General features: G+C 37.6%; 5 protein-coding genes, 1 non-coding gene and 1 pseudogene across 9 annotated transcripts; 5 read left to right on the top strand and 2 right to left on the bottom strand.

Annotated features, from left to right (window-relative positions):
* The first annotated feature begins 117 nt into the window (after window positions 1–117).
* LOC103320802 (putative calcium-binding protein CML41 pseudogene) lies at window positions 118–964 on the top strand (annotated as a pseudogene).
* A 316-nt stretch (window positions 965–1280) lies between these two features.
* Window positions 1281–6259, bottom strand: DA1. 2 transcript variants are annotated; one of them, XM_089046212.1, is made up of 12 exons: window positions 6002–6259; window positions 5231–5400; window positions 4964–5054; window positions 4331–4634; window positions 3651–3771; window positions 3386–3469; window positions 3148–3267; window positions 2761–2973; window positions 2401–2463; window positions 2172–2290; window positions 1909–1967; window positions 1281–1780 (listed from the first exon to the last, which is right to left on the bottom strand). In XM_089046212.1, the coding sequence occupies exons 1-12, from the start codon at window positions 6111–6113 to the stop codon at window positions 1473–1475; spliced, it is 1764 nt and encodes a 587-aa protein (XP_088902338.1). In that variant the 5' UTR covers window positions 6114–6259; the 3' UTR covers window positions 1281–1472. The 2 variants fall into 2 exon arrangements, with proteins under 2 accessions (XP_088902338.1, XP_088902337.1); XM_089046211.1 differs by lacking the exon at window positions 6002–6259 and having other exon boundaries at window positions 5231–5381.
* Window positions 6260–7802: 1543 nt separating this feature from the next.
* On the bottom strand, window positions 7803–10159 carry 5PTASE11 (inositol polyphosphate 5-phosphatase 11). The gene is made up of 8 exons (XM_008222524.3): window positions 9999–10159; window positions 9675–9843; window positions 9429–9559; window positions 9220–9296; window positions 8972–9097; window positions 8640–8827; window positions 8302–8439; window positions 7803–8217 (listed from the first exon to the last, which is right to left on the bottom strand). Exons 1-8 carry the CDS (start codon window positions 10031–10033, stop codon window positions 8056–8058), a joined length of 1026 nt encoding a protein of 341 aa, XP_008220746.2. The 5' UTR covers window positions 10034–10159; the 3' UTR covers window positions 7803–8055.
* Window positions 10160–13192: 3033 nt separating this feature from the next.
* TRNAE-UUC (transfer RNA glutamic acid (anticodon UUC)) lies at window positions 13193–13267 on the top strand. Its single transcript has one exon. It is a non-coding gene; the product is annotated as a tRNA-Glu (tRNA).
* Window positions 13268–13309: 42 nt separating this feature from the next.
* On the top strand, window positions 13310–15784 carry LOC103320800 (F-box/FBD/LRR-repeat protein At1g13570-like). Of its 3 annotated transcripts, none has more exons than XM_008222523.2 (6): window positions 13310–13478; window positions 13575–13687; window positions 13897–13967; window positions 14099–14929; window positions 15040–15195; window positions 15347–15784. In XM_008222523.2, the coding sequence occupies exons 4-6, from the start codon at window positions 14099–14101 to the stop codon at window positions 15623–15625; spliced, it is 1266 nt and encodes a 421-aa protein (XP_008220745.2). In that variant the 5' UTR covers window positions 13310–13478; window positions 13575–13687; window positions 13897–13967; the 3' UTR covers window positions 15626–15784. The 3 variants fall into 3 exon arrangements, with proteins under 3 accessions (XP_008220745.2, XP_008220744.2, XP_088903159.1); XM_089047033.1 differs by having other exon boundaries at window positions 13338–13357; XM_008222522.3 differs by lacking the exon at window positions 13897–13967.
* Window positions 15785–16957: 1173 nt separating this feature from the next.
* Window positions 16958–20310, top strand: LOC103320799 (MATE efflux family protein). The gene is made up of 9 exons (XM_008222520.3): window positions 16958–17441; window positions 17533–17728; window positions 18299–18644; window positions 18743–18829; window positions 18944–19000; window positions 19142–19380; window positions 19467–19585; window positions 19700–19786; window positions 19902–20310. The coding sequence occupies exons 1-9, from the start codon at window positions 17187–17189 to the stop codon at window positions 19959–19961; spliced, it is 1446 nt and encodes a 481-aa protein (XP_008220742.2). The 5' UTR covers window positions 16958–17186; the 3' UTR covers window positions 19962–20310.
* A 1754-nt stretch (window positions 20311–22064) lies between these two features.
* On the top strand, window positions 22065–26869 carry LOC103320798 (putative E3 ubiquitin-protein ligase ARI2). The gene is given in 8 exon segments (XM_008222519.3): window positions 22065–22459; window positions 23047–23079; window positions 23173–23452; window positions 23839–23952; window positions 23955–24321; window positions 25363–25908; window positions 26040–26194; window positions 26283–26869. Coding segments are annotated over 8 exon segments (1632 nt in total). The 5' UTR covers window positions 22065–22330; the 3' UTR covers window positions 26291–26869.
* The last annotated feature ends 38 nt before the right edge of the window (window positions 26870–26907 follow it).

The following is a 26907-nucleotide window of genomic DNA, read 5'->3' as shown; positions in this document are numbered from 1 at the left end:
AGACTCCTGAGAAACTACACTGAAGTTTCATGTGACCCAACTTTCCAACTTACATTTATTAGGCAACTTCTTTCAATCCTCAACTTTTCCACTTGACAAATTGTTGCAGATATATATATATATATATATCCTACTAGGCTCTAGCAGGCTATAGCTATAGCTGTAGCGATTTATTTATTCGACCCTTTGTTTCTCCTGTACAATCTGTAAAAAATGAAAATCATGCACAGGGAATCCAAGCTCTCCAAATGGTTCTCTAATAGCAAGAATTTCAAACTAACCATCCCTTTCCTTCGTTCAAAACCCAAAAGCCAGAGCCCTTGTCCTACTCAAAATCAAAACATTAGCATCGCAAAAGATGACGAGCTTGCAAAGGTTTTTGATCATTTTGACACCAACAGAGACGGAAAGATCTCGTGTGACGAACTTCAGGCTTACTTCATGTCGATAGGGGAATCCATGTCCAATGCAGAGGCTCAGAGTGTGATCAACGAATTTGATAACGATGGTGACAACTTATTGGAGTTTGAAGACTTTGTGAAATTGATGGGGAGGGAGGGTGATGCCAATGATGATCTTAAAGGGGCTTTTGAGATGTTTGAAGTTGATAAAGGTTGTGGGTGCATAACACCAAAAGGGTTGCAGATTATGTTCAATCGACTAGGTGAAGCCAGATCCTATGATGAGTGTGTGTCCATGATTGGAGTCTTTGATCTTGACGGAAATGGAGTCCTTGATTTTAATGAATTTCTCAAGATGATGATTTCAACTTAAAATAAATTTCTCAAGATATTGCCGTTTGTGTGTCCTGTGAGTGTGGTGAGGGATAAATACTTTCTTGAGTTGAAGTTGTTTGACTTTCATGTGTTTTGTCGTGTAATTAAAGCCATGTTAAGCTTCTCGTGCAAAACTATACTTCTTATCAACATAATGAAATACTATGATAAGTAATGTTCTCTTTTCAGACGTGCTTAGGGCCTATTTGGTTAAGTTTTAAAGGGCTTTTTTTAATTTTCAGAGAACGTTCGGTAGCCCAAAAGTAGAAAACACTCAGAAAGTTTTCATAAAATGAAAATAAGTTCACATGTACTTGTAGAAAACAGAAAAAAGATGTTTTCATTCTCACAGGAAACACTCAAAACAGAGAGAGAGAGAGAGAGAGAGAGAGAGAGAGAGAGAGAGAGAGAGAGAGAGAGAGGAGGTTTTGGCCGAAGCTTCCTGAGCTCAGGCCGGCAGCTGTGGCCGTCAATTGTAGAGAATGAAAGTTCTGTATAGAGACATTGTGAGACAGGAAAAAAATTATAAATCAAATCATTAAATTGATTCATGGCATTACAGCCACAAACATAAAAATCAGCTAATACCATGTAGTCAATACCTATGCACTTTGGCCTTGGGTTCTAATATGAAAGGCCAAGTCGTAATTATGTGAAAAGAGAAGTGCCTCCAAAAAAAATTCAAGGATTTAGTCCTCAATAAGGAAACGTCCCTGTCATTCTAATATGGTCTAAGGTACTTCGAAGCCCATATTTCTGCACTGCCTGTTGACCAGCCCGGAATCCATCTCCATATACTGGGGACATGTCTGATTCGACCTGGTGTTTAAAGAACCCACCGAGCTTCTTCTCGAACTGAGATCTTGTACCCTTCTTCGATGCCAAGGAAGACGAGGTTGATGCCACATTGCTGCCTGAGCCAGATATAAGCTCGGACTCTAGCCACATGTAAGCTAGAACCTGACAGATACCCTCTTCAACATCTTGACTAAGAGGTCGGTAACCTTCAACAAGTGTTAATAATTTAGTCATTAATTTGCACCTTGATGTCATGTTTCATCTGCAATTCCTTTGAGAAGGAGAAAAGAAAAGGAACTAAACAAACATATAAATGGATCCATCTAACTAGCACCTTTAAGCCGCAGCCATGCATGCATCATCTCATGTGCTAGAATAGACCCAGTCAGCAACCTGTAAGCAGAGGTTTCCAGTCATGCAACAGATTCAGCCATGAATTACAATTGTAGAACCAAGACAGCCACGAAGGTCTTGGTCAATATCCTTTTCTCATTTTATACATAAAAAAAAAAGTTGGCAAAATTTCATCATACATGAGGTGTAGATATCTGTCTGGGCCATGCCACACAAAACGAAAACTATAGATAGAAATCATACCTTGGAAGCCCATACAAGATTAGAATTGCGGTCACCTCACAGCGACGAGTTAGCTTGTATGGCTCTGTTACCATTTCCATGGCGTGGTTTCCTCCCCCAAACCGTGGCCGCTTTGAAATCTGGTGGTTCTCAGATCAATATTTAGATAAGTTGCTAACCAACGAAAAAGTACCTTATCAAAACTCAACCATTGTAGAAAGCGAAAAGAATATATTTGCAAAACTCTTACCGTGCTAATAGTCTGTTCTTCAGAAAGGCAAAGGCCTCTGGTCTCAGGCATGTGATAATGGCCCTGAAAATGACAAAAAGTTTATCAAAGTCAGTCGTAATTTGTAAAGCTTAAGAGTAAAAGCTACAACAACAGCAGATGGGTAGTTTTGTAAGGGTCCAAATAACAATTTGTGATCCACTTCTGCACATACTCCTCTGTAATTTGTAAATCAAATCAGATTCTTTAAAGAGACGTAAAAAGGTATCAGAGACAAGTGAAAAAAGGTCACTAATTAACGTCCGACTTCCCAATTATAACCGTGGAAAACTGTCCAACTTATCATACTAAGTAGATATGTTTTTAACTAATTGCCCTTACATTTCTTTCTCCTTCTCTTGCTTCATTTAACGCTTGTCTTTCAACCAAGAGTAACGGAACTTGCTGCTCCAATTTCATATTTAAACCTTCATAAAATTCCTGTATATCAAGATATAGGGGTTGGCATGCACTGGTATCCATGATTGCAGAGTCCAGACACTCTAGACAGAGCTTCCGACCATCATTAAGGGGCGCATATTTTGTGTCCTGTGGCTGCATTTAATGAACATAGACATCTTGTTACCTTTCGACCCAAAAAAGAAAAAGAAAAAAAAAAGACATCTTGTTACCAACTCTTTTGCTTTGCTAGTCCTTTTTTCTTTTAAAACAATCTGGTCAGTCATATTTCATTGCAGAATTGCAGTAAAGTAATTTATTCTGACTGACCTCCATTCGCTCACAGCTGCAGCACCGAGGAGTAGTATCGTGTTCATGAGAAGGGCAGTATTTCTGGACCCAAAATGGATGTGCCCTATATTCAATAAGACCAGCAGTGTTGGTTGGAATCTGTCAAAAGATATATATTACAAAAACGAAGACCAACCTAGCAATGAACCATATAATCGAAGAAAAAAGATATTAGATTATAATCAATGGAATATTGTCTTGATATTGCGATACTTACAAAGTGCTTGCAAACATCACATTTTGGATGGTAGCTTTCCTTATAGCAAGATTTATGGTAAGGGTAATGCCCAGATGTAGAAAACTGCATATATTTACGACCAAAAGTTAACTCGCAAAAGTACCATTGCTGAAATAATTTAAATCATGATGATGATGGATGCAAGAAGAAATCTATATTTATTCAAGCCATAACATCCCTTCTTCTAATTTGTCCAAATTCACATCCACAAACCAGACCAAATAAAAAGAAGTAATTTTTGCACCTCATAATCAGAAATTGGTAGGTTGCATGCACGACAACGGAAACATTCTGGATGCCAAACTGCATTCAGGCAATTCAAATATCGTCCAAAACCAATCTCAGCATTGCAACCAGCACAAATCCTACCACAAAGAATGAATATGGTAAATCAACAAAAGTCAAATATGGCAAATATTGTGAAGTTGCAGATTATTGATGCATCAACAGGCAGCTTGGTGTTCAGTGTGGTTGATGCAGAAAAACAGCTAGATTTCCAAAACTTAAATCCTTTAACACTGAATAAATTGCTAAGATTTCAAATGTCATAAACTAACATCACATCAACTCAAGTTTCTGACCAAAAAAAAAAAGAAAAGGTTTCTTTATTTGTCATTCTCAAACCAGTGATTTGAAAATGCCATCAGCGTACGCAATCAGGTCAAGCAAAAGAAATAAAAAAACTTCAATGTAATGGAAGCATAAAAGAATGATTCAGGGTACAAAACAGAGAGGGTAAGGACTGAGAATACTAAGGAGCACGAAAATATGAGAAATGAGATTGCTTCATACAATTACAAGTTATAGTTTCAAAGACCATTTTATACATCCATGGGGTAATCAAGCACTAAGCAACAAGAAGGAATAATGAAATGAGCTAGCACCAAAGTTGACAATATAGTTTTCCATCATATAATCATATACCTGGACCCCATTGGGTAGTACATGGGGATAGGTTGATATGTATTTCCATTTCCATATCTGGGAGGAGGGATAGGTTGATATGTATTTCCATTTCCATATTGGGGAGGAGTGATAGGTTGATATGTATTTCCATTTCCATATTGGGGAGGAGTGCTAGGTTGATATGTATTTCCATTTCCATATTGGGGAGGAGTGCTAGGTTGATATGTATTTCCATTTCCATGTTGGGGAGGAGACTCCACATTCAGACTTTCTTGTAGGGCTCTGGCAAGTTGTTCATCTTCTTCCAACTGAGAATCAAAACCTATCCACGAATATGAAATTCTTATTAATTCATATTGTATCATTTGACATTACAAGGACAGACATAATGCATCAATAGCTCTGCCACGACATGGAAGCCAAAGCCACCATCATGCAATGTATAATTCAAAATGCCACTGCACAAATTTTGGTATGTTTTCTAGACTCCGAACGGTAAGAATAATTTCATTTTATCGGCAATTGTATGCAACCAAAATACCATGACAATATAAAAACAGTGACTAAAGATGTAATGCCTAAAAGAGCACACAAGAAGGAATATACAACATGAAAACATTTACAATAGCATCTGTATGAAAAATCACTCACCAACCACAATTTTTCCTTTTTGATTTTCTTCTAAAAGAGATAGTGCAATAGCACGGTCTATATCTTCATTCTCGTTTTCTGACCAGACCTCCTACATTGAAGTTTCCCACGACAATATATTAAGGGAGTTCAAGCATACCAATGAAGATTAAAAAAGGCTGAGATTTCCAAACTAAGGCTATCAATACACTTTTATATGCATGCATATACATACATACAAGAGTGTTAGTTGTGTTACAAACACTAAGAAGTGGTAGAAGTTATTACCCCGGAACAAGAAGGTCCACAGTTATTTGGATCCTCTCCATAATTCTCACGACAATGCTCTTCCGATAACTTGTGGCTGGAGCCTTTAAAAATCTTGCTAAGCCAACCCATAACGTTTAATGTTATCTGCTCATAGTCAATTAAGTTTTTACTGCACATGAAGCAACCATCTAAGTCAATGCATTATCAACAACGAAAACAACAGATGCAGTACAAGTTCAACATATTTCTGATTAGTCTGAGTAAATTCCATAACCTTCAAACGTAGTATGGGAAAAAAAAAACACAGAGAAGAAAATTCATGCTGAACATTTACATCTGGAAAAGAAAATTATGTGTGAGAATTAATACAAATGAAAACAGCACGCCTGGGTTAACACGCCTGTGTTTTACAAATGTTGCATGGACAACCCAATTCAAATAACAGGGTAATCAATGCCATTGCATTTAGTTTCAATAAACATATAAAAACAAATTAAAACTGGCAAGGCAATTCACCCACCAGGCATTATGGCACCCTCTAGAATGTTCCAGCTACAACTTCGAAATTCGAAATTTAAGGTTTGTAAAGTCAATTATGACTAAACATCCACATATACAGAGAAGAGAGAGACACAGAGAGAGAGGAAAAGAGAGAGAGGAGAGGGAGAGATTCTTCCAGTTCAACATGCCCACTAATTTGATCACATATAAACGTTTAATCTCAGGTAAAAGGAAAAGGCAGAGAATCAAATAGTGGAGAAGTGACTCACCTCTAAAAAATCAAGGGACTCCAAGAATGGTGAAAGCTAGCAGAGCAGACCCAGATCAAATAAGATCCCAACTCGATCAAAAGCAACATTCTTTTACAGGTCATCAGAAAATTTACACATATAAACTCCATTCACGCCCTTTTTCCTTCTCTCTTTCTTTCTTGGGCAAATAAATAATCAATTCGAGATCCTTTACTCTTTAAATTCAGAGCAGAATATGGCAGAGGCAGGAAAAGATCTCAAGGAAAATAGGAAGAAGAAAATTCAATATCACTTAGATACAGGATTATTCACGTGTTAAAGGAAATTCCGAACCAAATATAAACAGGAGGAAGAAATAAACAAAGAACGGAGGAGGACATGAACTGTACGCAATTTCAAAGTCAAAATATTGAAAAACCCAAGTGTAAAAACTCCAACTTTATTTGACTTTTGTCTTAACCCAAAAGGGATTGACGAATGTTCATCAAGCCCAGTTGGGCAAAGCTCATAATTTGCTTATTTTTTCCGAAGGCTCTTTTAACTCTTCCACCTGAAGGCCCCAAAAGAAAGGTTTTTGAGGAATCGTAAAGATAAAAAAAACAGTCTTTTAAAAAATGAGGAAAACAAAAACAAAGAAAGGAAAAAAGAAACAGTAAAAATAAAAGTTGGGCAATGGCTTGTTTGCTTTTGGCTGGCTGGCTGGCTGGCGTCGTGTGAAGGAAGCGAGCGGACGTGGGTTTAAAGTTTAAACTAAACTACGTAATAAAACAGCTGAAAAGCTGGATTTTCTGAAGATATTTTTTAGAACGAAAATGTGTCAAAGCAGAAAAAGTGGAAGGAATCCGAAAAAAGGAGGTGAATTGTTTGCTTGGATAAAAGATTCCATACCTCACCTAACCATTAAGGCAGTACTAGCAGGAAAAATGAAAAATAAAATCAATTACATTTTTTTTTGGAGGTAAATACTATGAGGTGTGAATGTGTGAGTTAATTTCACCATAAAGTCTTTCAACGGGTTTTAAACTCATGCCATTGAGGCACCAAGTAGCTTCCCAACTGAAAAATCAATTACTTTTTTGCAAAGGGAAAATATAAAAATTAGTAAACAGTGTCGTGGTGTCACAAATTGATTATTTGCTAAAAATATATGGACTCTTATTTTTTTATCTAACGTTTGTGTGAATCAAACGGGGTACTGTATTAAAAGCTCAATGACAAGGATATTCATTGCTCGTGATTTCTTTTGTACGTTTGAGCAATTAATTGAAGCCCAAGCCATGTATGTTATCCGCATGTCTCGTCATTATTTAAATATAATATCAATAATTCAGTGCATGTGTTTTTTTAATTTTTCTTTTATTAACCTAATCTACAATATTATTCAGTGAACGCATCATCGACTATGTGTTCGTTATTTTAATTTGTTTATGTAAATTAATATAATTAAGTGTGAGCACACACAAAAAATGTCAATTTCGCATGTGTCGTTAATTGTTTTTTATTTTATTTTGTTGATAAAAGGGTGTGACAATATCAATATGTTTCCTCCTTCTGCCATTTAATTAAATTGGTAAGAAACTTAGAGAGAAAGGAAAATGGTTGTTTAAAAAAATATATATATAAGGGAGAAATGGTCAACCATTTATGTATAAATTTAGTGCTTTACTATTTTTTTTCCCGGACTTGGTTTCTTCGAGAAGAAAAATGGCGAGGATGGAATGGTCAAGTGATTTAATTTTTGAAATCTTGCTTTATTTAAGCAATTGAAATGATGACGGGTCAATGTCAACAAGGATGGCCTTAATAAATTGGGTGAAACAGACGAGTGAAAGTATAGCTAAACAGAAGGGAACTCTTCAAAGTCAAACAACTTCATGTTCTAATTAAGATTGTATCATTAAAAGCAATGCACCAGACCAGAGGCCCATGTCAATGTACATACCACAAAATCTTTCTTCTTTTTGGGGGCCTGGTTATGCTTGGGCTTGAAAATTGCTTTCTTCCGACTAAAACAAAGAAGAAAAAGAGGCCCGAATAAGATTTTTCTTTATATACACATGAATCAAATGAAGCAACACAAAAAGATGAATGTTATGATGGTTTGCTGAGCTTTAAACATATATGAGCTTTGACAGGCTTGTGATCAGAACTGTGAATGTCGTCCATGGCTTCATACGAATGCAACGTTGCATGGATTTCCTCTGTGTCTTGTGTTTTGAACAAAATTCGATCCGTCCACGATGGCATTCTCACCTGTACGTAGGTGCGTCAAGATTAAACTGATAATTAATTACAATTGCAAATGAGAAAAGTGAGAGATGAAATACTGGTGTATACCTTGTAACTTGTATCATAATTGCTACTTCCAATGTTATATTTATATGTGGGCTTAAAGGTTAATGTGCCCTCGCTATAACCTTCGAAGATCTGTCCTCTCTCAGCCTCTTGTAAGAGCTGGTCATTGTTAGTGAGTAGCTGTATTTAATCAGAAATAAGTAAGCTATATTTTGGTGGATGACATGAATATCGATAGTTTGAGCTAAATATGAAACCAAAATCTTGATGAAGAAATGTTGAATGAACCATAAAAAAAATGAGGAAACGGACCCCTATGATGAAACGAGCTAAGCATGAAGTGAAGGAAATTAAATAATTTTGTTATGAACACAACTTACTCTGTGAAGATCATTGTGTATGAGATCTCTTGCGGGATAGTTGCCGATCCCTTGTATCCTGTAGTTGAGATCTCCCAACCAGACAGTAATTTGAGCAGGTCTTGCATAAGGGTTCAGTTTCTGAGAGAAAAGAGATTCAGATACGTTTCTGAATTCAGAATTCCTCTTCTCCACGTTCTGAGCATGAGCTACACATAAAAACACGCACGCAAATTAGGATAAACAGACCACAAAATCTCATGGGCTCAAGTGTAGTGGGTGACTTGGTAGTCGTAGGCCCATATGTATGGCCCAATTTTCAGATACAGGGAAGGGAAGGGATTATTAATTACCAGAGAGATGGCAAGAGATGAACACCATTGTAATGCCTTTGTAGTTAAGGCGGATTGCCACGGCGCCTTTCTTTCTCCTAATTAGTCCTCCAAAGCCCCCTACTGGACTCTTATCAATCTTCACTTCTGTATATCAGTAAGTATATCAGGAAAAAAAAGAAAACAAAATTTTCAATCGAATCGAAACATATTGGTGATCGAAACCTTGACCTTCTAGCTAGTAGAGAATTCATGTATATACCCTTTACCTTTGGTGAACAAGTCTGAGTCCTTTAGCCCAAACACATAGAGGTGTATAGATTGCATGATGGATTTTCCCAACAAGCTTCATGCACAAGGATAAATGAAAGGTCAGGCTTAATATAAAGTTATTAGTAAGGGTTAAGTACATACAAACATTTTAAATAAATTAATAAAACTTGAAACAAAAAGAAAAGATTTTATATGTCTGTCTCACATGTGAGAGTCAAGCAGCGCTGCCTGTAGAAGTCGTGAAATATTTTTGCGGGGCACCTCCTGCAGACCTACAACCAGAAGATCAAACTTCCGATTGTTCCCAACCAGCTCTGCCAAATCTTCGTAGGTGACCTATTATCTCCAGACAAACAAGAATAAGAAAAACTGTTTAATATTTAATAATCACCATGATTCATGAAGCTAACATTAATATGTTTGTAATTAAGCAAGCATTAAGTTGAGGTACCTGGCCATTCATGTTCCAGGTGACGACGCAAATACAGAGATCTGAATAGCTTGAGAAATCACAACGGTTGTCTACTCTTACTGTCTTTATTCCTTCATGCGACATCGTTGCACTATGGCTGTCCAGGGAACCCAGCTGTATTGGTCTTCGCCTTATCATGAATCTTCTTCTACGGAGTTTTACAAAACCCATAATAATTATAAGTTGTTTTCCAAGAGTGAAGAAGGATCAAGGATGAACCAATCTTTCTAAAATAAAATCCAACAGAACAACCCTACCAACTTAACTTAAACTGATATAATTAAGTAAGAAAATGCTCAATACCCTTTGGCAGCGTGAATGGAGCTGAAATTTCCCATGGTCTTGCTTCTTCACCAAAGCCTACAGGTACGTTGTACCGTATTGCTTTCTTTCCTTTTCTGCAACATTCAATCGCAAAATTCAAAACGGACAGAACCTTGAATGCTAGAGTGTGAAGGGCACACATTGACTTGGACTTATATAATTAATAGCAAAATGCACCATATATATATACAAGCTACAAGCAGAGAAAAAAACCTAGCCACAATTATTTTCCAATTGGCGGTGCGAATGAGAAAGGAAAGTCAAACTTGTAAATTATTCGCATATTGCCTTTTAACACATTATTTCTTATTTGTCCACAAGTTAGGTTAGGATATGTGGAAAATGCAGACAAGTTAAAATAACACTTGAAAAGGACCTTTCATGATCGAGCGATCCCCTCGTAAGTTCTCACATGCGTCATAATAAAGATAACGTGAAGTCATGCATGGAAATTTCAATGGGATCAGCTTGATGGAATCTGTACGTAGTGGCTCTCGACGTAGAGCTCAAGCACACGAGACGAGACCATCTGATTTCGGAAGTACCTTGCCGGCCTGGGTTTTAGCTTGTTCAAAAATGAGCAAGGGCAAAACGCAAAGGACAAGTAGAAGCTTGCAAGTTATTGCGGCCATATTTCCTTGACAATTTGAACACAAATTCACACATCTGCATAATAATGAAAGTAAGCGAACCAAGTTTTGACAAATATGATACCAATCCCTCCGACCAATGTTTACCAGAAATAATATGTATCCAAGTTCATTTAGAATTTTGGTTCATCACGATATATTTAGTACTAAATATGCGTACGGAGGTCTCTTTGTTCAACATATATAGTAAGCATATTAGACCTAAAAACAAATAAATAAATAAAACGTTGCTATTAGAAAGTTAATTGCTATTGTTTTTCAAACTCAAAATTTGAAATATGAATGTACGTGGTGTTTATTCAAAAATATATTAAAAAAATGTTTTCTAATACACCAATTTTGAAAAATGAATCATTTTAACTGTGTTTATACCATATTTGACCAAACAACTAGAAGCAACTCTAAGTAAGGCAAAGAGTTGTTGAGGCCCAAAAAAGTTCATGACTTGGCCCAAAGTAAGTTTTCGGTCCAATAAGATACTGTATTAAGAAAAGTCACATATCGGAGTACACGAAGGCTCGTCATATACAAGTCATAGTTCACGTGTCATGCTAAATAAATAATTTGTCATGCTATGGATTGAAATAATATTATAAATTATAAGTCCATGCTAAACTAAGCACCGTGTCTCTCTTCAAGAACGATAAAATTGAAGCACGCCAAGTGACATGCCATGCCAAGCAAAGAATTATTATTCCGCACTCAATCACGCCACAAGCTTAAGTAGGCCCTAAGCCACTCAAATACTCTGGGCTTGCTTGAGTGAGTTGTGGTATGGATGGTAATAAATTGTCATGAGGCCCATGAATGGGCGAGAAATGGAAGTTCCGGGTTGCTTGGGAGCCTCGGAACTCAGGCTCATTTCTTATGCCCAAACATATGGGTGAGCACAAGAGAGAAAATGTCCCAACCAAAATAGTCCATTACCTTAGTCAAAATAGTCCATTAGCTTAACCAAAATTAGCCAAACACCTCAACAAAATAAGCAAACTTGGTGAAGTTGGCCTATTTATTTGATAAGCCAACTCATTGCTCTAGAAGGCCCGTATAAATAAAATAAAGATCTGCAAAACCATCAACAGCTGGATAGAAAATAAAGCCACGGGTGAAGATTGAAAGGCCATGTTTGCAGAGCTGGGAGGCTCCAGCACGTGGGAAGGAACAAGTTTCAAGCAAGAAACACTCAGCGAACCATGGAATGTTGGTGCACAAAGTGGGAATCATCCTTCGAACCAGCATGTATACCCATTTCTTTCCTTCATCAGATCTGACCATGAAAAAGAAGAGAAAAGAGAGGAGGAAGATGTGAAAATAGGAGTGTGAAACATCGTGGGAAAAGGGCCTTGAGCTCTCAAAAATCCTTGATTTTGTGCAAAGGAGCAGAGTAGATTTCACCAAAATAAGATAATTGAAGGGATGAGGGAAGAAAGGAAGGGAAAGATTTGGCAAAATAGGATAGAAGCTATAGGTTTCTTGGAAAAAGATGGCTTCCAGCGGCTATAAATAGAGCTTCTTCTACCCAACGAAAATCAAGCACATATAGAGAGCAAGCTTCCTCTCTCACCTGCAAAACCTAGCAAATTCGTGCTATAGTCACTTTTTCCCCATTTTTCCTCTTTTGGCAGAGTTTCATCAAACTGGGAAAAACACTCAAGCCACCCATTCCTCTTTTTCCCTCATTCTCAACCAAATCTTTCTGCAAAACCCTTTCTCTCCTACACCCCATCTTTCTCCTAGGAACACTTAAATTCTCTTTTCAGTGCTAAACTCATGACAACTTTGCTCCCATGCCACAAGCCTCTTATGCTAAGCTAAGATTTTACCTGTAAGTACTAAGAAATTATCTGTAAGCTGATATTATTTTTGTCGGTGAAGGTAATCAAGGTGTTGCCTAAGACCCTAGTGTCATTTCGAAGCATCATTGGGGCTTGATCTTTGAACTCAGGCAAAGGGGATACTTTCAGTAATTTGCTCCTTACGGCAACCCAGCCCATTTGTAGCTACTAGGAGAAAAAAAAGCCCTTACAAGAGTCTTACATTGAAATATTACAAGAAGTGAGAACTCTCCCTCACCTATATAAGGAGACCACTCTCCACATAGAAAGGGATCTCTAGGCTGGATTTGATCTTTAGTCATGAGCTTCTACTTTCTTTCCTTTATATATGGGTCCAACCTCATGTACAAATGTAATTAAATATTATTATAATAATGAGAATATATTTATCCGTAAACGTAGCTCATTTATTAAAGTGAACCACGTATATATTGTCTTGTGTATATTTATTGCTTGCCTAAATTTTCACACACATACTGAAGGTCCTCACCTTCACTTATCATCAATCATACCTCATCATTAAATTGGGTCCAAAAGTGCTGAACCATTTTTGAAACTGTGAGTCTCTGAGAATTATAAAACTTTGGAAAAATATTTAATTTGTGGACAAAGCCAAAAGTTGGAAGTCGTGGATTTCTCGCGCGTAAAAGACTGGTTATATAATTTTAAAGATGTGGAAGGACAAAAATCCATTGTCGTCTAGTCCGGTTTAGGATACCTGGCTTTCACCCAGGCGACCCGGGTTCAAATCCCGGCAATGGAAATAAAGCTTATCTATTTTTGCTTTTTTGTTTTTAACAAGGTGCCTAGGCTTCTGATTTCACCGGGTTCGTCTAGTCTATATCAGCACTCTGTAAGCTGAGCTTTTTCCTTCAAATCTACTGAAAACCCATTTCGAATTTTCGATTTGCAAGATTTCTTTTATTCCACAAAGCCCCTAGTCTGATCCCGTACTCTCACTTCCTAAATAATTTGTATGTGATAATATGTTTTTTTTTCTCCTTTTTTTTGGGTTCAACTTCTTGCTTATCGAATTTGATTCTTAAAATGTCTGAAATTCTTAATTTTAGTTCGGTGGATCCGCTGCCGGACAACATGATCGGCTAACTGGTACTCGTCTTGGGAATCGGAACTTGCCTGGATTACTATCTCCATATTTTTGGGACAAATCGAAGGCGATATGGTAAGCCGCCGTTTGTTTTGATTTTGTGTAATTTTAATAGTTTCATTCGATTGTTATATATTATGGGTGCTTTGCTTGTGAGTCCTTAATTCTCTTTCTTTGATAATCTACCCTGTGCCCTAACTTAAAGCTGCTAAATTTATTTGTTGTTGGTTATGGAAAGTTTAAATTTCTCCCCTGTTAATCTTCCTTTCTGGTTGGCATTTCAGTGGTCAGAACAGGATGAAACATGCTTCTTTTGTATATATGACCATATCAAATCTGGCTATTGGTTGTGAGAGTAAGAATATGAACTTTGTTTGCTTACTAATCTCTGTCTCAAGCACACCAGTTGCAGTCTAAATGATCTAGAAACTACTGGTCTTTGTATTATACTGATGATTATTTTTTTCAATTCCTTGAATATCTTAGATGCAAAGACAACCACTGAAGTCCCCTTGCAAACCGCAGATGGAGTTGGATAGGATTAGCAACTTACCGTGTCATGTTGCAGAACGAATTCTGTCGTGTTTGCCGATTAGGGAGGCAGTGAGGACAAGTGTTTTGTCAAGCAAGTGGAGGTACAAATGGGCTATGGTTGCGCATCTCGTGTTCGATAATCACTGTCTCTCGGCTCAAAACCGAACAACTTTTGTCAACATTGTTGATCATGTACTCTTACTTCACATTGGCCCCATACACAAGTTCAAGCTTTCAAATCGAGATTTTCTAGCCACTAGTGATATTGATCGATGGATTCTTCATCTATCAAGAAGCTCTATCAAAGAGTTCATACTTGAAATTTGGAAAGGGAATCGCTACAAGATGCACTCATCTGTATTTTCTTGCCAAGATATGACTCATTTGGAGTTATTTAATTGTTTGTTAAGACCTCCGCCAACATTCAAAGGCTTCAGCAGATTGAAGAGCCTTGATCTTCAGCATGTTACCTTGGCCCAAGACGTCTTTGATAATATGGTTGTTCGCTGTCCTCTGCTTGAGAAATTGACTGTGATGAACTTTGACGGTTTCACCCTTCTCAACATTGATGCACCAAATCTCCAATTCTTTGACGTTGGAGGTGTTTTTGAAGATGTTAATTTTAAGAATACCTTAAATCTTGCTGTAGTCTCCATTGGTTTGTACGAGCATGTTTGCAACTACCAAAGACGAGGGCCTCCTGGCAGTTCTAGCCATTTGCTCAAATTTTTAGCTCACCTGCCTCGTATTCAAAGACTGGAAATTCAGAGTTACTTTTTAAAGGTAATTGAGGGTTGTGTAGTTTTACTTTCATTTAGTGAGCATTCACATGGCCATGAGAATTTGAGTATATTGATTGAGTTCGCTTTTTTTCTATATCCTTTCATCTCCAGTATTTGGCTATTGGTACCTTGCCAGGAAAGCTGCCTAAACCATGTCTAGTTCTGAATTATCTTTCTATTCGCATAAGCTTCACTGATTCAGATGAGATCTCAACTGCTGTATGCCTTTTGAGAAGCTCACCTGCTCTACAAGAATTAGAAATTTTGGTGAGTTTTATTCTACTGATGCATGCAGTATTTTTCTGTTGAGTTAAAATTTTCAAACCAACTGGTCCAACTCTACTCTAGAAAATTGGTTCAGGGAGCTGTTTTATCATAAATTCCAGAATATAATACCATAGACCTTGTCCTTATGCAGGTCCGGCCAGAGGATACAACTTGTGCAGGAACGGTTAACTTTCAGTTAGATGACAACTGGAATGGTCCAATTGCCCGACTCCGCCGTGTGAAAATAAACGGCATCGCTGGTACCAAACCCGAACTAGAATTCATCAGACTTCTACTTTTAGGTTCACCTGCGCTTGAGAAGATGACTGTTAAGCCCGCTTCTGTCACCTGTGGTTGGGAGATTGTAAAGAAGTTGCTTCAGTATAGGCGCGCCTCAGTATATGCAGAGATAATCTACATGGACCCATGACATGACTCATCAATGAGTTTTGGCAGCTATGAGGACTTTCCTGCTGAAAGGAATGTTGGTTTTGTATGAAGTATTAATGATGTATGTTTATTTTTCTGAACAATGTCTCATGTTGGCAATGCCCTTGCATTTGTGGAATCTGGTATCTGTAAGCTCTGAGATCTGGATTAACTTGGCATGAATATTGCATAATGCATGCGATTAGTAATAGCCCTTGCCTCCCCTTGTCTTGGCAAATGGCAAGGGGAGGCAAAAAAAAAGAGGAAGCGAAATTATTCTATTCACGTGAATAGTGGCAGTCATTCTGGTGTTTCCAATCATTGCTATGACAACTGTTATTCACATGAGATATGATGAGAGAAATTTGTATTAGATTTTTAGTATGGGAAGTAAAAAATATGACTAAGTATTTATTTTTAAAAAAAAATCTTAAATTTTTTTAAAAAATCTTTTTTGGTTGCTGACGTCATTGCTGATGTCAGCAAATCCAAACTAAAATAAGGACTAGTTTTGCTTGAGGGCTAGCCCAGACTTGTGGAGCCCACTAACAGCCCTGGCAGCATTTGTCTGTTGGAAGCCCTTTTTGGGCCCAGGTGCCCCCCCCCCTGTCCGGGGCCGCCGGAAGTGCTCTTTTTTTTTACTTTTTTTTGGGTCAAGCCGGAAGTGCTCTTAGGAGATGATATTTTGTAACTGTGAAGCAGCTAATTTACATCTACCAACCAACCAGCGTCCTTCTACGCCGCCGGTTGTACTCGTGTACCATGTACTATTATTACATGTTCTTTCATGTCACATCAAAAGATTTGTTGATTCCATACATAGAGAGTTTCTGTACATGGTGTTCGCTGAAGAGATTTGAAAGTCTCAGGCTGAACCTACCCTTCTACACATATAGTCAAACTTGAGCCAGTAGTTTAGTTAGCCACCGAAGTTGTTGAGGGATATTCATTGCATGAAAAGTATAAATAATCTATTCTTTTTTTTGGGTATTTACAGTTTAGGAAGTCCGGTCTTGCTTGCACTGAAGAAATCAGAACGTGGTACAGGCACAGAAAGCATGTATAACTCATGTGAATAAGGCCTGAAAATAATTCATGTCACGCAAAAAGCATGTGAACAGTAGGATTTATTTGTTTATTTATTGAATGGTTAATAAAATGGACATGTGCGGGGGAGGGGGGAACTCTGAACTCTATCTTTAATCCATTAGGCGGGGCCCACGTTACATTCAGAGCTGTGAGTCTGGTTGGATTTCGAGACCCACAACCACAGAATTGTCCTGCCCCGTCTGGACGTCGTATATAAGTTATAACGACCAGTCAAACTATTATCACGCATACCTTACCAACCTGCAAAATGGTAAGACAAAACGGACACGGCTCACTCACTTGTGTCCGTAGCCAGCCAGTCCACCCACAACAACCAAGAACCCCCCACAATCTCACGTCCTATTCTAAATTATAATTGGGTTGGGTTGAGATAACACACACACACGAAAACAAACCAATAAACCATCTTTGGCTTTCTTCGGATTCTGCTCTGCAGCACACAACACAGAGTCATGGACAATAATACCCCGCTCCTCGTTTCGAACCACAGCGGCCATGAACAAGAAGAGAAAGTGGGCATTGTTAAGGAGTTCGGGGTCGAGTCTAAGAAGCTATGGAAGATTGCGGGCCCGGCTATCTTCACCGCCATATGCCAGTACTCCTTGGGTGCTCTCACTCAGGTCTTTGCCGGGTTCGTCGGGGATGTCGAGCTAGCCGCCGTCTCCGTCGAGAACTCCGTCGTCGCCGGCCTCGCTTTCGGTGTCATGGTAATTAATTTTCATATATGAAATTGTTTTAGCATTAATAATATCTGTAAATATTGGGAGCTAATTGATTGGTTAATTAATAACTTGGCAGCTGGGAATGGGGAGTGCACTGGAGACGCTGTGTGGGCAAGCATACGGTGCGGGGCAGATCAGGATGTTGGGGGTATACATGCAGAGATCGTGGATCATTTTGCTGGTAACAGCTTGTGTTTTGGTGCCGGTCTATGTTTGGTCGCCTCCTATTCTTGAGCTGGTTGGAGAGACCGATGAGATCTCAGAGGCCGCCGGTTCGTGTTTTTTTTAATTCCCCCTTTTTTAACTGTTTTTTTAAATATATATATATATATATAAAAGTAAGATTATATGTGAAATGAAGAAAATTCTTATCACATACGTTACGTGCAAGAAAAATATGTTGGTTTTTGTCCGTATCCATTAAAGAAGGCTAATTATTAATTAATAATTAATAGAAGCTGGCCAACACATGGCAATTCCTTATGAAAACAATCCCACTGAAAAAGAAAGTAATCTTTTTTTTTCTAAAGACTTGGATTTGTGGTATTAATTAATCACATCATTCACAAGTTTGGCCAAATCTTTCTTTCCTTGTTTCTAGAATTGTTCATTAATTTGCTGAAAATGGGCTTGTCTCAAGGCCATCGACGCCTATAAGCCTTCCTAGCCTCAAAGCCAACTTGTTTGCCCAAAAATGGAAGTCACTTTTTCTTTGCCTTTTTAAATTTTCTCCTTGTCGGAAGATTGCCATTTAGTTTTTTTCTTCTCTGTTTTCGTAACTTCCCATTTGTGATTTGGTACTTCTGTAAAGTTTGACAAGTATTGGGTTCTTTATGGTGCAGGAAAGTTTGCTCTGTGGATGATTCCACAATTGTTTGCCTACGCACTCAATTTTCCCATACAAAAGTTTTTGCAAGCACAGAGGAAGGTCTTTGTCATGGCCTGGATATCAGCTGTAGTGCTAGTAATACATGCATTATTCAGCTGGTTGTTGATGTTGAAGCTTGGGTGGGGCTTAATTGGGGCAGCAGTCATGCTCAACACATCATGGTGGCTAATTGTTTTTGCCCAATTGTTGTACATCTTCATCACCAAGTCAGATGGTGCTTGGAGTGGATTCTCTTGGCTTGCATTTGCAGACTTATTTGGCTTTGTTAAGCTATCCTTAGCTTCTGCTGTCATGTTATGGTATTTTTCTTCTCCTTTAAGTCCTATGGTCTATGTGGTGGAGTACAATATTTTGGTACCATATGCTGATTAAGGTTTGCTTGCTGTGCAAAATGCAGCTTGGAATTCTGGTACTTGATGGTGCTAGTGGTTATAACAGGCCGTTTGAACAACCCTTTGATCCCAGTTGATGCCATCTCTATTTGGTAATGTGCTTTAGTTATCTAGAAAGTTTGATAGAAAATAGTGATTTCATGGGTTTTTTCACAGAACCATGAACTTTTAGTGCTTTGACCTTACCCTCACAACAATTTATGCAGCATGAACATAAATGGATGGGATGCAATGATTGCGATTGGGTTTAATGCTGCAATAAGGTATAATTATGCTCCCTTCATCTTCTTTTTTTCCTTGTTTATTTATTCCATCCCAATTTGTTCTGTTTTTAAACTTTGTATAAAAATAACATTCCATGTTTCATGAAAAACTAATTTACCTTGTGATGTATGTTGCAACAGTGTGAGAGTATCAAATGAACTTGGAGCTGGAAATGCCAAGATAGCGAAATTTGCTGTGGTAGTGGTTTCCATCACTTCAGTGGCTATAGGAGTGGTTTGCTTGGCTGTAGTTTTAGCAACAAGAGATTATTTCCCGTACCTTTTCACCAACAGTGATGCCGTTGCTAAGGAAACTACTAAACTTGCACTCTTGCTTGGAGTCACAGTCCTTCTCAACAGCCTTCAACCAGTCTTATCTGGTAAATACTAAACACAAACACACAATATATGTAAAAGTAAATTTTCTTGTTCTTAACTGTTTATTGTCTTTAAATTGTTTCTGCAGGTGTCGCTGTTGGAGCAGGATGGCAAGCTCTTGTTGCATACATCAACATTGGGTGTTACTATATCGTCGGATTGCCAGCTGGAATAATTCTTGGATTCACATTTGATTTTGGAGTGGAGGTGATACAAAGTTCCTCTTTTTCTTTTTCACTTGGAAACGATATCTTATATGGGTTAATTAATTGTGTTTAGTTTCCCTCCAAATTCAATTTTTTGAACTTGTGTGTTCTGTAGGGTATTTGGTCAGGGATGATTGGTGGCATTGCCTTGCAAACCCTAATCTTGATCGTGGTCGTTTCCTTAACTAACTGGAACAGAGAAGTCAGTATTTCTTACTTAACTCTCTCTTTCCCTCTCCATCCATATCCACTCTTAGCCTCAAATCACGTTCTTTTGCTTAAAACAGATAAATATTTATGTTTTATGAAATGTGCAGGCTGATGAAGCAGAGAGCCGTGTCCAGAAGTGGGGAGGAGGAATAGCTGCACAGGATTAAATCAAAGACTAAACATAAAAATTGAAAGAGTGCCACAGCAGCCACACAGGCTCTTCTTGTCTTTGTTGCTTTTGCAGGCAACCATTGCCAATGCAGTGCAGTGCATCATTGTGCTAAATCAAGATTTTGAAGCTGAAACTTAAAATGATTGGTAAGAACTTGAGTGAGCAACGGTGACACACATCGCTTTTTTTGTTGTAAAAAAATTTCCATGCTAAAATGGTGCAGCATCGGCAGTGTAGTCAATTTTCAACTTTTCACGTGACATAGATATAGCTGTACCGCTCTGGACCTGTAGTACAATTCAGGCATCTCTTGTCTTTCGTTAATTTTTGGGGAGTTTTGTTTTTGTACTTTTACTTGTTTAGCAATAAAAACTACCGCTTGTCCTAAAAGAAAAAAAAAAGACTTAACTATTGTTTCAAATATTTGAACCTCAACCCAATCCTTGACCCGAAGAACGAAATAAGGAAACACGCATCGAGTCATTTTATAGTGAGGGTCTTGTATATGACCCTTTAGGAGAGATCCTACCTCTTAACTATTGAATTAATTAACTAATTTGATCACTTAATGACCATGTATAAGGCCCTCGCTATAAAGTTCTCGAACACACATCTGAATCGAAGTGCAACCTATGGGCCTGTGGAGGAACATACAATGAGATTGGCCCAACAAATGTAAAATTTGAGTTATTAAGCAATTCCATGTATGGCAAAGCCATATTTAAAAATAATATATATATTACAAGCCTCTAAATTACAACAAATAAGCTAGTGACAAGATTACACTCATGGTTGATTAGACATAGTCAAGATGTTCTGAGACATAACACGACAATGAGATTAGCACCCTTGATAAAACTTTTTACGGGTTATGATTTTCCTAATCTCATTATTTATTTATGGTGATTTTTTCATTTTCTTTTTGTTTACTTACACATTTTTTTCTTCTTTTAATACCTTTTACTATAAAAAAAATAAAAATGTAAATGGACAAAAGATGAGTGAGAAAATAAGTTCCTTTTTGTGTGTGAACATAGTAGATTCATAGATATGAAGGCATATACAAGATTACATAGGAAGAACACTGACCAGAGGAGGGTTCTTGCAGACAAGAAAGTAGAAATAAAACAATAAAAACAACAAGTGCAAGGACAATGAGCAAATTCCATATGTAATTAAACCCCAGCTCACTCAGAGTTGAAGATGACAGGATCCATAAGAACTCAGGAACTAGTGCTGAACAGAGATCGTGTGAAAACCAACTCTAAAGGATCCTTGGGATTGGAAACACCAAAAAGTGAAAGAGCAATTACCACTAGCAAGATCAAGCAAGATCAACCGAAGAGGCTGAGAAACAACCCCTAAAAGCCTTGGGGGTGGTGACAAAAGCTTGCCAAAAGGCAAGGGAGCGAAATCCCAGCAAAAAACTGGGGAGGGGGACTCTCTACAACATGAAGAGGGGGAGAGAAGCCCGATTTATTAGCCAAAAGGAAATGAATCCAGGGGAAACCCCTGGGTTCAAAAGAGTTTGCAATTGCTTTAGGAAGGTTTTTGGGTTGAAGGAAAAGAAGAAGTTATTGGTTCCTTATTTATTTGTCCTACTTCACACTTTTCTTTAAAGTCAGAAGAGTCTTTGCTATAAGGAGTTCACAATCTTGTCTTGCCGTACTTCTTATGAGCTCAACTTTCAAATCATTATTTTGGGTATACAAAACAAACTTTAGATGTAAGAAAAATAGGGTAAGAAAATGGCGTATATATGGTAAGAACAATGGCGTATATATGGTAAGAAAAAGGGTTTAGAAAATCTAGACATTCGAATAAGATCAGAATTATATATTAAAAGGGTACATTGACATTTGGTGGTAATAGGATGCAAAATGTTAATTTTGAAGTAAGGGCATCTCCATCGCAAAGGTGTAAAGGGTGATGTAAATGACATTTACACTCATAGTTGTTGGAAGGATAGGGTGTAAATGAATGCAAATATAGCAAAAAAAAGGCGTAAATAGTTTGTATCCGATTTATTTTAAGCGAAGACTTTTCTCGACCGCGGGAAGAGGAGAGGAAGGAGAGGTTTTAATTGACGTGATCACAAACATTCCCTTTTCAGAGTCATTTAAATTTGCCCCTCCTCTTTTCACACTCTCTTTTTTCTTATCCTCCACGGAGGAAGAGAAGAGAGGAAAGGGAAAAAGGCTCTATCTTTCTAGGGGTTTTACTTCCCCTATAAGATTTCTCTTTTTTTCCCGGAAAATTCTTCTCTTTCTCCAGTGCTTGATCGGAGGACCGCTTCATCTTTGTTTATCTGCAAAATATTTACATCTTTTTTATACCTTTGTCGGTATTTTTGGTAGATAAACAATGGAGGATGACTATTATGTGAGCAGCGACGATGACTATTACGACGAGGACGATGATCGCAACAATATGGAGCTGTTGGAATACGTTGAGAATTATGAGAGTCTCAGGCCTGAGGCTCCGACGAGTAAGGTAGCGATAATTTGTAGCTTCGTTGTAAATTGATCGACGAAATTTGACTGTGTCATTGTATTCCATCACAATTTTCTACAGTTTTTAGTTTCTTCAGGTTGATTTTTTTGTTTTAAATTTTCAAAAAATTTCGAAGTAAAATTCATTTCTTTTTTTTCGCCAACCAAAAAGGAAGCCCGGTTCCTGCTTGGTTGATGAGAATGTGATTGTCGTGAAGTTTCGAAAAAGAAAAATGTGTCTTTTTAGATGATTAACAGCTCGAGTTTATATTCAATTTGCAGCTATGGTTTTATCTTTGTAAGTGAAACTCAAGGGAACTATGGAATTGATTCAAATTTACGTCAACAGAGTCTTACATAACTTACTCCCGTTCTCCTCTTAAATTTGCAGAGTCAACAGAGAATTGATTCAATTTTTTTTTAAATATACTTTGAAAGTTCTCCTCTTAAATTCAGTTCTATTCCTCATGCTGTCTGATTTCGTATTAAAAGTTGTGGCTTCTAGTTCTAGTCTCAATTATTGCTTTCAGTATTTTATGCTTATCCCTCTCTCCTTCTTCATTTATGACCTTTACTGGTGTTTGATAGGTTATTTCAAAAGAATCTCTCTTGGCTGCACAGGTATGGAATTTTTGATTGTATGAATGTTGCTGTCGTTATGTATGTGTTATGGTCGACTAGGTTAATGTTAAATGTTGGCATTAAAATGTGCAGAGGGATGACTTGCAAAGGGTAATGGATGTGTTATCATTGAAAGAATACCACGCCCGAACCTTACTCATCCATTATCGTTGGGATGTTGACAAAGTGCTTGCAGTGCTTGTAGAGAGGGGGAGAGATAGATTATATGCCAAAGCAGGTGTGACTGTGGTAGAGGATGACAATCTTGTCTCATCACAGTTTTCATCTGAGGTTATGTGTGGTATTTGCATGGATGAGATTCCTTCTGATCAGGTGACAATAATGGATTGCGGTCACTACTTCTGCAACGATTGTAAGTACTCTGCTCTGCATTATCTCTTTGCAGAATCATGGCATCCGTCAAATAAGTTTTTTTCTTCTTTTTCTTTTGTTCTGTAAAACCACATGAAGTTTAGCTTAGCACATCCTAACTTGATTACAGTCCTCGGGGAAACAAATTTTCTATTTTTATATTCAAGAGTATTTCAGTTGTAAGTTTTTAATGTGGCGTCAATTTGTTGTAAAAATCTGTGGACTGAATCAGATTTTTAACATGGGAATATAAACCAGTAACTGCCTGGAATACTACTATCCATGTTGGTGGGTTGCCATCCTTTATTTATGTATTTATGAAATGTGACCATCTTACTGATTGTATTTTCTTTTTAATGAAATAGTTTTGTCTAACATTGTGCTTAGGTTGGACAGAGCATTTTATTGTGAAAATAAATGACGGTCAGAGTAGGCGCATTAAATGCATGGCACACAAGTGCAATGCTATTTGCGATGAAGCAATAATCAGAAATCTAGTCAGTGCAAGGATCCTAATCTGGCAGAGAAATTTGAGCGTTTCCTTCTGGAATCATACATTGAGGATAATAGAAAGGTGAAGTGGTGCCCAAGTGTTCCCCATTGTGGAAATGCTATACGTATTGAGGAAGATGAATTATTATGTGAGGTTGAATGTGCATGTGGGCTGCAATTCTGTTTTAAATGCTTATCTAAAGCGCACTCCCCTTGTTCATGCCGAATGTGGGAACTATGGTGTCAGAAGTGCCAAGATGAATCAGTGACTGTTAATTATATTGCAGTCAATACGAAACCTTGCCCAAAATGTTACAAGCTGGTTGAAAAAAATGGAGGATGCAATCTAGTTATCTGTGTCTGTGGACAACCATTTTGGTGAGTGCCTATGTATTTTCTGCTTTTTTTACTCTTGTGCCCTTTTTTTTTATGGAATCCTGGGGGTGGGTTGGGGAGCATCTCACACATTTAAAGGGTCTAACTTTCAAGTGGTTGCTTTTCAAAAACCATACCTGGGGTAAGATCCTTTAAATAGGATTTGTATGTTTGCTGCCTTTTGTGAAGTGTATGTTGATAACTGACTTTTGTTAGGCTGGTGGTTTATAGTCTAAAGCTTTTCGTGAAGATTTTTTTGTTCGTTATGCAATTTATGATTGATTAGCTGTTTGCTCTTTGCACAAGCTTGCTCTGCACAAAGTATGGGTTCTCATTTTCTATCTGATAAAGCTTTCTGTTTTCTGTTGCCTTTCACATGTTAACAATTCATGGTGTGTTAAATCTCTACCCAACAAGTTCTTTTAGTGTTTTGTACATAAAATTATTGGTTCTAACTTACTGAATAAGTACTGTCATTTTCTAAGATGTCATGAAGAGCAATATTGTAAGACAGAATGTGACCTAATATGCTCCATCATTAAGAATGGAGCTCCTATATTTCCGTTACTGTTCATAACATCAATTTGTTTAGGTTCTTGTGGGAAATAAAATATAGATAGTGGTTTTGGTAGGGTAGAGATTTGATGATATTGCTTTGATGTTTGAATGAAACAGTTGATGCGATTTATGGTGCTTAATCGGGTGATGCATACTGGTGTTTTCATAAGACTCATTTTTGTTTCATCCCTTCAAGATCAGTTCTGTTTTCCTTTTCTATTTTTTTGAGTCATTTTTCAAGTTTGGTATCCCATTCTATAGGTTTAGTAATTTTCTCCTGGGCACAGTTATATGCCCTCAGGATTAATGTTTCTTGCAGACTAAACAATCTTTTCCAAATTTATATTATAAACTTATGTACTAAATTATGTTTTATTCCCTTTGGGTTTTTCTTTACAGTTGATGATCCATTTCTCTGTCTTTCCTTGCCTTTGTGTTAGTAGTAGTAACATCATTTGATGTTTGTTTCTGTACATGTTTTGACAGCTGGCTCTGTGGTGCACCAACTGGTTCGGATCATACATGGGATTCCATCGCGGGACACAGTTGTGGACGATTCAAAGAAGATGAGGATATGAAACTTGAGCTGGCTAAGAGGGACCTATTCCGTTACACTCACTACTTCAACCGTTATCAAGCTCATACAGATTCTCTTAAGCTTGAATCTGCACTGAAGAAAAGCATACAAGCAAAGATATCACGTTTGGAAGAAAAGGAATTGATGTTTAAAGATTTAAGCTGGGCAACCAAAGCGCTCTACAGACTCTTCAGGTCAAGGCAGATTATTTCATATTCCTACCCATTTGCATATCACATGTTTGGTGATTTATTAGAGAATGAAATGACGGTGGAAGAAAGGACAATAAAACAAAATTTATTTGAGGACCAGCAGCAGCAGCTTGAGGCAAATATGGAGAAGCTTTCTTTGTTTACGGAGGAGCCTTTTCATGAATATGAACATGAACAAATTATGGAATTGAGAATGAGGATCTTGAATCTTTCTACGCTTACTGATAAGCTCTGCGAAAAATTGTAAGTTTGCCTTTAGGACTTGAATTCTCCTATTGAGTAGTCATCAAAAGTCCTCCATCTAATGCCTTACCCTGTACTCTAAGATCCGATCTCAATGTATTTTCTTATAAAGTGACACATGTGTATTGCAGGTATGATTGCATTGAGAATGATTTGCTGGGTTCCCTCCAGCGGACAAGACACAGTATTGCTCCTTACAATTCCAATGGCGTGGAGAAAGCTTCAGAACTTACGGTTTCTAGGGACACCACCACCTCCAACTCTGAAATTGATTTAGCTACCAATGGTATGGATATTTCTTACATTAAGTAGGAGCTTTCCAGTCTTGTGTAACATATATCCTTGTTCATGTTCTTATTTACTTTTTATCATAGTTGACTAGAAGAGAACTTGGAGATAAATAACAACAGGTCTCTCAGAAGCTGCTGAAGCATGCATAGAGGAGTAACAGAACAGAATGCCTGAAAATGTGATCTATAAGAGGTGGTTTCGCAGTGGTGCTCATAACGTATATGTATCCTTGCATTAGGGTGGTCTGTTCTCGTTACCAACTTAATTTTGCAACAGAATCACGTTTAACCCCATACCTTAGGAACTAAGCTATCTTTTGATCAGATTTTTTGATTTTTTGAACTTAATAAGCCTCGCATCTTTTCTCAGTTGTTTTCCATGAAAGTTGCTGTACATAGCCTATCTAGAGGTCCATGTGCCGATGCTACAGATTGTATTCATTTTTCAGAAGTGAAATAATGACGTTATACATCACACAAACAGAGATGTCTTCTCTCTTTTCCCTCCTCTTTCTGAATTTGATCTATGAATGATGAAGTAGCCGCGGTGAAAAAAATGGCCGACTTTAGACCCCTGCTGTAATGTTTCTGTGCTTCGCCTACTTTTTACACATACATGTGTGCACATTATATATATATTTTTTAATGCATACATGATGATTCTTATTCAATATTTTTAAATTTTTTAACAATCCAACTTGATTTAATG

Source organism: Prunus mume, linkage group LG2 (genome assembly GCF_029339155.1).
Source record: "Prunus mume cultivar Tortuosa linkage group LG2, ASM2933915v1, whole genome shotgun sequence".
NCBI classification, from domain to species: Eukaryota; Viridiplantae; Streptophyta; class Magnoliopsida; order Rosales; family Rosaceae; genus Prunus; species Prunus mume.
Note: the sequence above shows the minus strand (reverse complement) of the source record. Positions and strands in the feature narration are given on the sequence as shown.